At 40.1% G+C, this 14,267-nt stretch overlaps 1 protein-coding gene across 7 annotated transcripts in view; it reads left to right on the top strand.

The window, feature by feature from the left end:
- LOC117458269 (rap guanine nucleotide exchange factor 6-like) overlaps positions 1-14,267 on the top strand; it is a 162,377-nt gene that overhangs the window by 103,119 nt on the left and 44,991 nt on the right. For all 7 annotated transcript variants that reach the window (XM_034098636.2, XM_034098639.2, XM_034098637.2 and 4 more), the window contains one exon: positions 7,406-7,537. In XM_034098636.2, the coding sequence (XP_033954527.1) occupies positions 7,406-7,537 (132 nt within the window). The remainder of the gene's footprint in view (positions 1-7,405; positions 7,538-14,267) is intronic.

Raw genomic sequence — 14,267 nt, forward strand, 5'->3', positions numbered from 1 at the left:
AAAGCAAACAGCTGTTTGCTGCGGAGCGCGAGCAGGCTCCAGTGAGCGGCAGCGTGCTCCTTCACTACAGAGTATCGCGTCACTGGCTGCACCTCTCAATATGATGGCAATATAAACAATGTCTTCTGTCGGCTCTGTACATCAATGCCGACCTATGCTGACAAGTAAGTGAAGAGTAGAAAATAGAAAGGTATTGGCTATAGGGAAATGTCCCAGCAGTTTAGGATAATGAAGGTTCTAATCTAATCCATTACATAGCCATTACATTTCTAACTCCTAATGACAGGAAGGCAGAAAGTGCATTCTACAAATAATAATACTCATAATAATAGCAGACATTTTTTAGCAATGACCACAATATCATTATTTTAATAAACCAAATATGAACAATTGAGGAAAATGAGGAAGAACTGATTCAAATGTTGTAGTACAAGTTGTAATGTAGTTAGTGCATAAATTACTATTGCAAAAAATGTGTTAATTTTCTTCATATTAGTCGATTTTTTTTGGAGGAATGCTCCGGGCCCGTGGTTACAATGGTGGGGCCAGTGATAACACAATTCCACCGGCCCGGAGGGCCAGTGGAATTTTACCCTTAATGTCTACCCCTGCCTGGCTAGTCTGATGAGGCTACATGCAGTCATTTCACTCCACATCTCTCTCTCTTGGAGTTACTTGTACATTATTTCATTTTACATTATGTTCTCATACATATCATAGTCTATTTACATGTATATAGACTTTTTGGAATATTTTACATTTTTTTATTTTATTATGTTGCATTGTCGGAGGAGCTCAGGTCAGAAGAATTTCATTGCCATTTCTACACTGTGGCTTATGTGTGCATATGACAATAAAACCTTTGAATTTTTAATCTTGAGTATGGGGCTGAAATGGGGGGTTTGAGCTAGGGAGAAAGTATGGAAAACCTCAGCAAAAAATATACAGAAAAGGATGAAAACAGAGAAGGTGACATAAAGTAAAACTGGAGGAGCGATAGGGATATTGGAGAGCTGAGGCTGTAATGAGAGTGTGAACTATTATTCATGGGGATCGACTGCTGATGGAGTTAATAACTAAGGCACTCAAAGTGAAGAGATGAGATCAGTGGGAAAGAGACGATGCACAGCGAGCAGAGAAATGAGAAAACAGATTCAGACTTGAAGTTAAGTGATGCATCAAAGGAAGCATAACCGGTCTGTGCTCTGTCTGTGGGTTTCTGTCTGCTGTATCAACCTGCTCTGAGAGATAACTCAACACAAGGTGACAGATGTTACGCGGGAAGACTAACAGCTTGGGTTTCCTGTTTAATGTGTAATTATACTATAAATGCAGTAGAAAGCAGTTTTATGGAATTTCTTTCTAATTAACACATTTATGTTTAAAGTCTTATAATTAAAAATCTCCCGATGTCTTAATCACGATAATAATTTGATGATTATAGCCCTTTGAGTGCTTGCAAAGACTGCAAAAGCACCTAATGAAAGCAGCCCATTAACCATTAAATTGGTAATAACGATCTAAAACATAGGAGTTATTTTAATGTTTCAACATTTACGAGTAACTATTGGTATGACTGGACAGCTACATATTTTAAATGTGTTGCTGGTAAAGACAAACAACTACAGTTTCAGCTAGAGCCCTGGAGTAATTAGTAGTTTTATTACCAGAATCAAGTAGAAGTAGAACTATAATAATATTCACAGGGATCGTTTAACATGCTCATTATTTGGATACCATTTCTGAGGGATGGGTGTGTTGCTTGGCTTTCCACTTTAGTGAAGTCAATGCAGTTTGTCACTGCTGACACCTACAGGCCGGCCGTGCTCATGTCAGATACCCCACCGGTGACCTGCCGACCCATTACCCAGCCTGCACTGTGTTTGCTCAGCTGTAGGGTTATGAATAGTGAAGCCGAGCGAGGTCTTTAACGGGACTTAATTGGTATTTGCTAAACAGCCTGTGATCATTATCAGTCAGGAAAAATGACCTGGCAATTAGGATATTCTCTTCAGGAGGCGATTCATTATATGAACTTTGGCCAGTGATAGTCTTTATTTGTCTTTCTTTAGCACCATGATAATCTCCTATAGTTTGGTTTATAAGACGCTTGGGTATTACAAGAGTGAATTATGATGTGTGTGTTTTTGGTTCAACCAGGGCAGTTAAATGGTGCTTTAAATTGATCTTTGATGCAGGAGCTCTCTGGATTTGTTAACACAGGGCCACTTATTTCTGTCATAGCTATCATTGTAATGCAGTAATACCGTAGCTCATACTATGATTTGTCAATGCAGAACCTTCACATATGTTTCCTTTACAACACTAAACAATACTTCCTTCTATATGATACTGTCATATTGTTTTCTCTTACCAAATACAACTATACTGCCTTTGAATATTCATAGAGCTTTGTTTGTGTCATTGTTTGTTGATCTCCTTTAATTATCACCTCATCAGGATTCATCAGCCTCATCACACTTTCTTTAATTACTTAGCCAAGCCATTTGTCGTCTTTATTGTTCTTCTTAATGTGTTGTGTTCGATCTTTCTTCAGTTCCTTTTTGTCATATCTGTATGTATGGACATCTCCGTCAGGCTCCATCTATTTTGATAATTTGTCAAACTTATCCGCCTCTCTTTGTTTCTGTAATTGTCTAGGCATTTGTCTGTGTAGATGTCTCTCTTTCTCTGATTAGCAGTGGTGTAGTAAAGTCTCAGGTGTATACACCACCATTAAGTCATTAGATGGTATCTCTGCATCCTAATGAAGCCAGGGCTTTAACAATCTTAGGTCGGAAAACCATTAACTGATAATTAATGTAAAACTTAATTCAAGGTGAAGAAGCAGCCCTGTTTGATAATGTGTTTTAATATTGTGGCCCCGTGTGGGACTCTTAACCAACCATTTCTAGAATGTAATGCTTAGAGACCAGGCTTTATCCATTATGGTATTCAAGGTTTCCCAAAACCGTTCCCAAAACATCTCTCTGGTATTGAGCTACAATGTAGCAAAGATTAGCCAACACTAAAATACCTTTGGGAAACCCAGGCTCTTGTCTGTGTAGCCAAATGGCCTGTCTGAGCTTTATAGCCCATTTCATCACTGAGGAAATGGGGGGAATAGAGCACTCAGGCCCACGGCTAGTTAATCTCATTATTACAATTGGATGAAATAAATGAAACACAGTTAGGTTTTTTGTAGAAGAAGAGAAAAGAAGATACCTCCCTAATATGTTTCACTGCTTTGTTTTGCTTTCAGGGTTTTGAGTTAATCTACAGAAAAACAAATGTCATGCATTACCCAAAAAGGAGACTCTTTGTATGCTGTTTTACACACTTTTCACCATTATTGATATAGGTGGAGGGACGGATCCTATTTAAGTGGTTGGTCTATGAACTAAAGGACATTGTGTTAACTTGTTGGTTTAATACGAAATATTCAAATCACACAAATTAGTGATCGTAATTAATTGTGTCTTTTAGTAAGACTACACTATTTTCCGATATATACCCTCATTTCAATATTAACCACAAGTCTTTATAACGTTTAAGTTGATGTTTTATGATTACAGAATAAAAAAACACATCTCAAAGCACGTCATTGACAACGGTACATAACTAAATATTGGACAAACCCTTCCAGTGGTTTACTTTGGTAACATTAGCCATTTATTTATATATAAGCCACCCAGCGTAAAGGTAAAAACGAGATGTTCTTCTGGCAGCTCGAGGCTTTGTCTTCGTGTATTGTCCACCTCTTCGGCTGCTGCATCCTTTTTCATTGAAATCTTCCTCATTCCTATTATCATAGAGTTTATATCTCTGTAGTAGATTGGCATTGTGAGAGCTCTGTATGTTTGAATGCGACAACACAATTACTGCTGCTTGATCCCGCCGTGATTGTGCCCTTTCGTTGACATGATAGAAATGTACAGCTAAAGGAACATTTATATTTAATCTCCTAACTCTCATCCTTAATGCATGAGGAGAATGGGAGACCCCACTAAACCCCCACGCCACTGTGCAACCCCCCTCCCCTCCACCACTCAGCCCGCTGGGAGAGGGATGAGGAGGATTAGAGCAGGATTAAGTATGTGGTGTGAATGGGAGTCGCGAGACCACCACAATTATGCACTGCTCCTATCACTCCCTCAAGCATCTTCCTTATTCCATCCTTTCCCCTCTCTTATAAAATCCGCCCTTGCCTTTTAAGGAACATAATTCCCCATTTTTAAAGCTAATCTTATCCCTAAGTCTCTTTCCTCTTACTTATTTAGAAAAATAAATCCAAACAAGCATGAGTGAACAAAAGAATGGAAAAAAAAGTTTTTAAATCCATCCGTGATGCAGCCTGAGAGAACAGGAAACACTTCTCTCCCTGGCGATTTGAACTCATCTCCATTCTGTCTCTCTTTACTTCGTCTCCAGGCGCCAAATGTTGCACAAGCTCGGTGCTCTTTCCATTAGTCTGCTCCATCTGAATGAAGCCATTAGGAACATTAACGGAAAAGTCACCACCTGTCTGAATGACGAAAAGCCGATACTTCATCAGCTACATGGAGTCAATGATGTTATAGTTTATATGCTTGAACATGGCTTGAGTGTAGTTGCCAAAATGTCAAAGTTACCATGGTGGCTTGAATACCCTCAACCTCTTCGGTCAGCAAATATATGTTTCATGTCACATCTGAATTCCCAATGATTACTATGATCTTAAGGAGAAGAAGGCCTGGTAGTTCAATCATATGCCATGTTTTTATTCTTTCAGTACACTTCTTTTTCCTGAGCGCTGATCGACTCCGCAGTTTGACACATTAATTTCTGTCTCTCTTTGTGTGGAATCAAGTGAATATTTTAAATGGCTGCAGGGTAGGAGCTTCATCATCGCTGCTCCATCACGCATAAATCAATATGTGTTTACCTGTGGAGAAATTAGCAATCACTCTCTGTCCCCCCCCCCCCCTCTCATTTTGTTCTCTGTCTCTTCTAATTCACACACAAACACAACAAATCAGTAGTGAACAGTGTTTGTCAACAGCAAGCATTAGAGACAAGTGAAGGAAATTCTACTTGTGTATATGTGTGACTTAGTCAATAATAGTCTGGGATAAGGTGTTGCCTGCAGTTTGATAAGTGAAACACACAATTCATTACACTGCGGTACCTAATGGGAAATGGATTTCATTTAAATACTTAGTCAAACCAAAACTAATCCCAGAGATCTGCAAGTCAGTATTTGTACATAAATGTTGCAGTGGAACAATTAGGAATTAGAATAGTTTTGTTAAAGTATTTTTTTAGATCACTATTATCTTTGAAATGTGTGAGTTGGGAAGAGAAACACAGGGGGTCTAAAAATGTATTAGTATTGAAGTTGTATACATTAATATTGTGGTGGATAAAGACGGTAGCAGATGCATTAATGTTTAAAGTTTATTCATGCTAAATTTACTGTTGATTTACGGTGAAGCATTTTCAGATTTTGTATGTAGGTGAGTGAATGTTTAGTGCTCTCTCAGGTACTGAACAAAGTCATATATTTGTTCTTATACATAAATACAAATAAATCCTCAAAGAATGAATTAGTACCCATCTTATTAATGCTGATGTCCTACGATGGCTTAGTCAAAACAGAATGTGTCGTACATTTTGTTGCCAGTCATTCGCTGAAAAATACAAATGTCTTGTTCAGGAAAGGAGACAGCCATATAGAAATGGACACATATATATATTACAATGTGTTGCCTGAGACTGTAGGAATAAGGTATAGCAGAAGAAAAATACTTGGTTCGCCTTGCTGTTTATTTCTTGAGAATGGACACTGGAAATAATGGTTGACTATGTGATACATGGTGATTTTATTTGTTCCTGGGGTCCACACATAATATAAAAAATAAATAAAAAATAAATTTAAAATGATTGAAAAAGCTTGTGTGAAGAAAATCCATTGTACAATAATTCATTACGTTGAATGCTCCCCAATATGGCACACATTAACAACAAGCCACTGGACTTCTTAAGCTCCGCCCCTCGGTACAGTGTTTCCCTGTGGGTTTGAGGAACAGGGGAGTGGGGGGGTTAAGTGCTCATGGGGTCGTACAGTACAACAGGCCTATTAGAAGAGAGTACTGATGGGGCAGCACCCCCAGACTCCACGTCTTTAATATTGCATGTTGGCACTGCGGTTCACCAGTTTGGCTTGGTGTGGATGTGATATTGTCGCCGTGAGTGTTCATGTGTGTGTTTGGATGGCGAGCGCTGTCTGAGGTGGCGATGGAGGAGGTATGCTGTAGGTTGGCCCGGTGTCGTAGGAGGACATCTTCTCTCACTCTGACACTGCCCCGATGCAAACTGGTAAGACTTAAAAAAATAGGGGTTTGCCTTTATTCTAAGGGGAACAACACAAGTACATTGGTTCACCTTGTATGAGAGAAAAAACCCACCTGCCTTGCTTTGTAGTCAATCCAATTTGTAACTGTCTTATTGGTCTCTTAATAATGTTTGCATCTTTATCTATTGTTTATTGGTGGACCAGTTGGTTTTCACAGCTCTGCTTATTGTGTAACCTCTGAAACCTTAATGTTGATACATTTGGTAGTAATACCTTGACTTGACTTTCGTTGGTCCTGCTGTACAACCTATATAACTGTGTCTCTTATGGTGACCGACATTGAGTATGTGTCCAGCTTTGCAGGGCTTCTGACAATGTGGTAATTGTATGTGCATCTGTTACTGTTGGTCTACCACAAGGGTAGTCTCTGATTTAGTCAGGCTAACGCTAGTTTTCTTTGTGGCTTCATAGGAGGAATTTCTGTTTTGTGTTACACTTTGTCTACGAGTTGTCCTGTGCTGTGTATCTTGGGATTAATTAGGTGTTAAAATGGCAATGGAAGTGTATTTGCGTGCTTTGCATCTGGCTCTAAATGAGTTTGAGTAAACTTGTAACATCTATTTGATGGTGTGTTCCGTGTGCACATATAACATGTAAGCTATTTGCATGAAACAAAGCTTGTCCTGACATCCTAATAAGTCAGCCACAGCCAGGATTTACTGCTCTGTGGTTTTGATAAGGTCACTACACACATATAACACCAGTCTCAAACCTCCAACCTTCCTCTGTCCATCAGAAATGGAATATATCGTGCTGTAATTCACAGCCGTCTGAAGCCTCTTCACCTTCATCCTCTTCATGTTAATTATGTTGGAGTACAACACGTCAAACACTGCCAAACCAGCGTTGGCTTTCAAGCTAATGAAACACCTGTCTGTGTGTTTGTGAGAGAGTGTGTATTTGTGCTTGTTCCGATACACAGTATGTTGTATATGTTGACTCTATTAAACAAATTGTCTCTTCTCTCTTTTCTCGTTCTGTGTCTCTACCACTTCCTGTCCGTCTGAACAGCTTCCTGCGGACCTCAATAAGATGCACCTAACAGACCACGCCCATCAGCAGCTGATGCACATGGCCCCCAGCCAATCAGGATGCAGCATCGCCAGCGACTCGGGGAGTAGCAGCCTATCAGATATTTACCAGGTGGGTCCTTTATTGCTCATTTTAAAAGATAGTCTCTTCTTTGAAATGACTTTCTCTTTTTAAAACTTTTCTGCAACATTGTATGTACAGTTTTGTTTTTTTGGAACAATGTTCCAACCAACCTTAAAATCATGACATAGCCACATTGTTAAGTAACAGTTCAATGACATCTCATGTTTTGTTAGTTTACCATCAAAGTTTGGACCTTTTACATTTAACTTTGCCAAAGTATTTTTCCCCTGTTTAACATATTTTAAGTTTATTGTATAAGAAGTTCAACATCAGTATAATCAATCCAATTGTCCCAGTATCAAGTATTTCTAATATCCTGTTGCTTATCTGTCCAGTATTCTTTTTTCATATAAGAAAGCTTTTGATACATTTCAAATAATGTTTTCCTTCCCTGCTGCCATTAGGCGCTTTCACACCGGAGTACTTTTCCCAGTATAGTTCCGATATAGTTCAGAAAATGTGCGTTCACACAAAAAAAATCCGGAACTAGAACTTAGTTCACGAGAATCTTTTCACCCCCTTTTCAGTCCCTACTAGAGAGCAGGTACTTTCATGGGAGAAAAAGGTTCCCATTTCTGATTGGCTGGGCGGATTGCAATTTTATTTGCTCGCATTAGCATTATTAGCATTAGCATTAGCCCAGTGCACCAATGGAGAGAGTCTAACTTATGGCAACACAAAATAAAACGTGGGAGCGGTGGAGTGATGAGGAGGTGTCGGCGTTCTGGCGATTTACTCGAAAGGCTTCAGTAGAAGCTGCTGGGACTCCCAGCAGCTTCTACTGAAGCCTGTCCCTAACTCCGGGGACTTCCGGCCGGGGACTTCGGGTGGCAGTATACGCCGTGAAGTTGTTTGCGGCCTGCCAGTAAACCCAAAGCAGAAGAAGAAGTGATGTCAGCGGCTTCATTTGCCTAATCCTCCCCCAGGGACGTATTCCGGTGTGAACGCGATCTGTTCTTTAGTTCATCAGAACTAAAGAGTTCTGATGAACTAAGTACGGCAAAGTACTTTCACGGTGTGAAAGCGCCTATTATCACTTATTTGGCACAAACCATTAATAAACCCTTCCACCACAGCACTGCCAAAACACCTGGTCTGTGGTGAAGATGGTTGATTCTCAGTTCATTTTGCTCCAATGATGTGCACCTGTAGCATATCAGTCATTCCTCTACCCTCCCTCCCTGTAATCCTCTGTATCTCACTAATTATCGCACATCAGTTGTGCATCCCGGTGTTACTCTGTACTTCCTGCTGCGGATGAAAGGTCACATACAGGAAATTAACCTAACCTTTTCCGATCTGTCTATAGCTGGCTGCAGATATAGGAGCTGTAACATTGTCAGTGTAGCTGGGTTTATAACAGGTTGTCCTGTGGGCAGCTTCCACAGGTTGTTTGTAGCATATACAGTGGGGCAAAAAAGTATTTAGTCAGCCACCAATTTTTTTTTTTTTTTTTTTTTTTTTTTTTCAGCCACCAATTGTGCAAGTTCTCCCACATAAAAAGATGAGAGAGGCCTGTAATTTTCATCCTAGGTACACCTCAACTATGAGCGACAGAATGAGAAAAAAAAATCCAGAGAATCGCATTGTCTGATTTTTAAAGAATTTATTTACAAATTATGGTGGAAAATAAGTATTTGGTCAATAACAAAAGTTCATCTCAATACTTTGTTATATACCCTTTGTTGGCAATGACAAAGGTCAAACGTTTTCTGTAAGTCTTCACAAGGTTTTCACACACTGTTGCTGGTATTTTGGCCCATTCCTCCATGCAGATCTCCTCTAGAGCAGTGATGTTTTGGGGCTGTCGCTGGGCAACACAGACTTTCAACTCCCTCCAAAGATTTTCTATGGGGTTGAGATCTGGAGACTGGCTAGGCCACTCCAGGACCTTGAAATGCTTCTTACGAAGCCACTCCTTCGTTGCCCGGGCGGTGTGTTTGGGATCATTGTCATGCTGAAAGACCCAGCCACGTTTCATCTTCAATGCCCTTGCTGATGGAAGGAGGTTGTCACTCAAAATTTCACGATACATGGCCCCATTCATTCTTTCCTTTACATGGATCAGTCGTCCTGGTCCCTTTGCAGAAAAACAGCCCCAAAGCATGATGTTTCCACCCCCATGTTTCACAGTAGGTATGGTGTTCTTTGGATGCAACTCAGCATTCTTTCTCCTCCAAACACGTCTAGTTGAGTTTTTACCAAAAAGTTCTATTTTGGTTTCATCTGACCATATGACATTCTCCCAATCCTCTTCTGGATCATCTAAATGCTCTAGCAAACTTCAGACGGGCCTGGACATGTACTGGCTTAAGCAGGGGGACACGCCTGGCACTGCAGGATTTGAGTCCCTGGCGGCGTAGTGTGTTACTGATGGTAGCCTTTGTTACTTTGGTCCCAGCTCTCTGCAGGTCATTGACTAGGTCCCCCCGTGTGGTTCTGGGATTTGTGCTCACCGTTCTTGTGATCATTTTGACCCCACGGGGTGAGATCTTTCGTGGAGCCCCAGGTCGAGGGAGATTATCAGTGGTCTTGTATGTCTTCCATTTTCTAATAATTGCTCCCACAGTTGATTTCTTCACACCAAGCTGCTTACCTATTGCAGATTCAGTCTTCCCAGCCTGGTGCATGTCTACAATTTTGTTTCTGGTGTCCTTTGACATCTCTTTGGTCTTGGCCATAGTGGAGTTTGGAGTGTGACTGTTTGAGGTTGTGGACAGGTGTCTTTTATACTGATAACAAGTTCAAACAGGTGCCATTAATACAGTTAACAAGTGGAAGACAGAGGAATCTCTTAAAGAAGAAGTTACAGGTCTGTGAAAGCCAGCAATCTTGTTTGTTTGTAGGTGACCAAATACTTATTGTACCGAGGAATTTACCAATTAATTCATTAAAAATCCTACAATGTGATTTCCTGGATTCTTTCCCCCCATTCTGTCTCTCGTAGTTGAAGTGTACCTAGGATGAAAATTACAGGCCTCTCTCATCTTTTTAAGTGGGAGAACTTGCACAATTGGTGGCTGACTAAATACTTTGTTGCCCCACTGTAGTAGCAGGTAAATTGAAAGAGTTTGACATCTAGTGTACAACACTAGTGCAAATGATGTTGGACTTTACTTCAAAATACGTTTTTTCTAAATGTGAATGTCAGTAATCCTATTTACTCCAATTCCTGTCAGATTTTGTCATTTCACATTGTCCTCTTAAAGTAAATTCATTCATTTAAAATATGTTTTCTTAGCGTTGTGTCTACGACCCTTTTGCTTCTTACTGGTGTTTGCTTTTAATGTCAGCACACTAGCCAGTTTATAACATGGTTGCGTTTTTCAATTATCCAGCTTAAGTGTTACATTTACAAAAGTATTATTGACAGAGTACGAGCTCTTCATATTTTTGCTCTCCTCTTGTATTACAGTAGCCTCACCTTTACTTGACATTTCGGAGCATTCAATAGCTCAGTGTGCTTTTGAATTGAATGCCTTTCTCGAGTGTAGGGTATTTAAATGGCCGTGAACCAATAATCCATAAAAGGGTACATGACGAGGCTGACATCTCATCATTTTAATCCCTCAAACCTCCTAATCTCCACTTTTTACACAGAAAGTCGTACAAATCCAAGAACCTTTTAATATTACACTTCATTCCTGACACTGGGTGCTGCAGTTTTTTTGTTTCTTTCTTAAATGTTTGTTTATGCATGTGTGGGTTAGGAGGGGTTCCCCTTTTGACACCAGCTTGTTAGCATTGTTGGCTTTCATCGGGGGAACTGGTGAAGTCCATTAGCTACAAACTAATGAGCTGTTTACAAGTTAATGAGCTGCTATGATCAATGAGTGCCGCTGGCCACTCAACTAATGAGAAACTTTGTTTCAGTTAGGGTCCTTTACAATGCTAATATCCTTATTAGAAAATATAGGTCTAATTTATTCTCAAATACACTATAAACATTACAATTAAGAAGTACATACAAACTATAATAAAAAAGTAGAACAAAGGTGTTTTTCTCCAAGGTATAGGAAGGCGTACAAATAAGAGAGCTACAGTTTTGCTGCTTTCTTCAAACATATCGAAAGTTTACCATCATCCGTGTGTAGTGTCTCTCTGACTCACAGTTTAGACCTGACCGTGCTCTCTCTCACCCTCTGTGTGTTTCCAGTAAAACAACGCCACAGATCTTTCTCCTGCTTTCCCAGGGATGACTTTCTCCTATGCAGCAGTGTTCAGTCAGCAATGATACGTTTGTTGCAGCAGCAATTTGCATACATTTCCATATTGTCCTGGAACATTGTTTGCACCATGAAACTGTAGGTTTTCTTCGGAAGTTTTTCCTTGTAGGGTCTAAGGACAGAGGGTGTCGTATTGTCATACTGATATTTTGTACAAACTGTGAAGTCCACTGAGACAAATGTAACATTTGTGATATTGGGCTATATAAATAAACATTGATTGATTGATTGATTGATTGATTGATTGATTGATTGATTGATTGATTGATTGATTGATTGATTGATTGATTGAAAGAGAAACACCTTAAAAATATATTGGGGATGAGCCCAAACATGTTTTCTTTGATTTTACCTGTGAAAAACCTTGGTGGAAATATTTGTATAAATAAAGACAACCCTAGTTTGATTGTTTATTGACGGGGAGAACATCCTTAAATAAGCCTCAACATCTCATGGTAGTGCAGTTAAGTAGAAAAAGGGTCTATGAATAACTGGTGACCTTGAAGTACCAGGGCAAGGAGCTGATGAATAATAGAAAGTGTTAGTGTCCGACTTTTCACATGAGCTCTCAATGGAAAAGAGACTAAAATGACATAATTCAGATATTATAACCTCCTTTTCTGCCACAACCTGTCCTCCTTCCTCCGCCTGTTTGTGAGCGTTCGCAGACTGATGTAAGTTAGGTCGGCCTGGGTCAGACGTTTAACACAGAGACCTGATCTCTTCACCCTGAGATTAGATATTTATCACACGGATCTGATCCCATCAGCTTGTCGCTGACCCGTTTCTGTGTTTGTTTACATCTGTCTTAAAGCGCTTACCCTCAAGTCGGCTCTGGTTCTCAGCTGTCAGGACTGTTTTTGTCATGGCTTCCTTTTTTCCCCACTATGTCCCTTACCTTAGGCTGACTCACAGTTGTTCACTTTACTCCAAGTCCAGACTTTTCAACTCCATCTGCCTCCTCCTGTTCTCACTGCCCTTTCCCTTCATCTCTCCAGACAGTCACCTGTATTTCTCCTATTATTCTCTATTCCTCCCACATGACATGACACTATTCTTTTCTCTGTTTTTCCTCTCCTTTCTGCCACTATCTGGTAGTCTGCCACAGCACTGTAGAATGTAGGGTTTCTCGGGCAGCTCTGATGTCCCTCGACTCTAGGAACTGTCCTCCTTGCTCAAACTCAGTCTGAGACCGGGGGAATTGGACTGAAAGGGCACATCCTGCATTCTGAATGAACCGGACTCCCAAAAGCCCTGAGAGATATGTCAGCAGCAGAGGGCGAGATCTTATTGTCTCAGGGATATCACCACAGCACACAGGATTTTAGCCACTTCTATAACAGCCTCTATTTTACAATATGGAGTTATGCCGGGGACTATAAAAAACTACTGCTGCACTTTTAGCCTCTAGGACTCAATAAATCAGTGGTGATGGAAAAGTGAAAAACATAGATTTTCACTTGGGGACAACTTGTAGGACAAACTGTTGTTGATATATTTGGTTTAAGTTACTCATTTGTTTTTTTTTACCCCTAAGTGTATTTTACATTTGAGCTGCTTTTGTTTCTGAAGGTCCAATTAATGAAATCCTTACATTTACATTCACTTTTAATATGCAAGTCATTTAAAATTGGTGACAAGGTAAAGAAAACCAGGATTCACGTTTTATTTTTGACAGGAAAGTATTTTTCCAGCTTGTCTGTTCTTATATTTCAAAATATTAGGCTGAAAGGAATGCACCTAGGGCAGCATTTAGTAGCTGGTGTGTTTTGTAAATGTCCTCGAAATAGCTGTCTCTGAAAACAAGAGTGAACCTGCGCCTGAACTCGGGATGGCTTGTTAGCTTAATTTCCCTGCCTCCAGAGAATCCTATAAAACCCATTGGCAAGATACCAATTCTCAAAAGAAAGCCAAGAGCTGGATCGTGTTGTAGGTTTGGGAGTTCATCCGGTAGTGTGTAGGACAGCAAATTCACTTTTTCATTCTATCCTCATTCCACTCTACTAAATCAATGACTTCAAAATGCATACAAGTACATTTTCCCTGGTCAAATTCAACCTTTAGACGTACTCTCTTTTCTTCCCTGTTACAGGTTTATGGACATTGTTAAACACAACAAACTAATCTTAACTAAGGCATGTAGACTACAACGCTTGTTGCCCAGTTATAGGCAAATTGAATACAATAAATAAGAGAAATAATGGATTTTAAGCAAAGACCGGAACCAATTAGGCTCTATTATCCTAGAATACTGTATTTGCTTTCAGGCCTACCTGATAGAGCCAACAGATGGCCTGCAGCGCTGCCAGCACCACTGGGGAGCTCCGCATTCCACCTCTAGGTCAATGGTTCAATCCCCAGCCGACCTGAAAGCCCCAATGCCCCTTTAGAGCCGTACCCTGCCAAGCATCTGTCTGCAGTGCACACTGGAAACAGGGTTAAATATGAATTATTACAGCTGGATTTAAATATTTGGCTGTTTGGGAATTGGT

Source organism: Pseudochaenichthys georgianus, chromosome 14 (genome assembly GCF_902827115.2).
Source record: "Pseudochaenichthys georgianus chromosome 14, fPseGeo1.2, whole genome shotgun sequence".
Classification (NCBI taxonomy): domain Eukaryota; kingdom Metazoa; phylum Chordata; class Actinopteri; order Perciformes; family Channichthyidae; genus Pseudochaenichthys; species Pseudochaenichthys georgianus.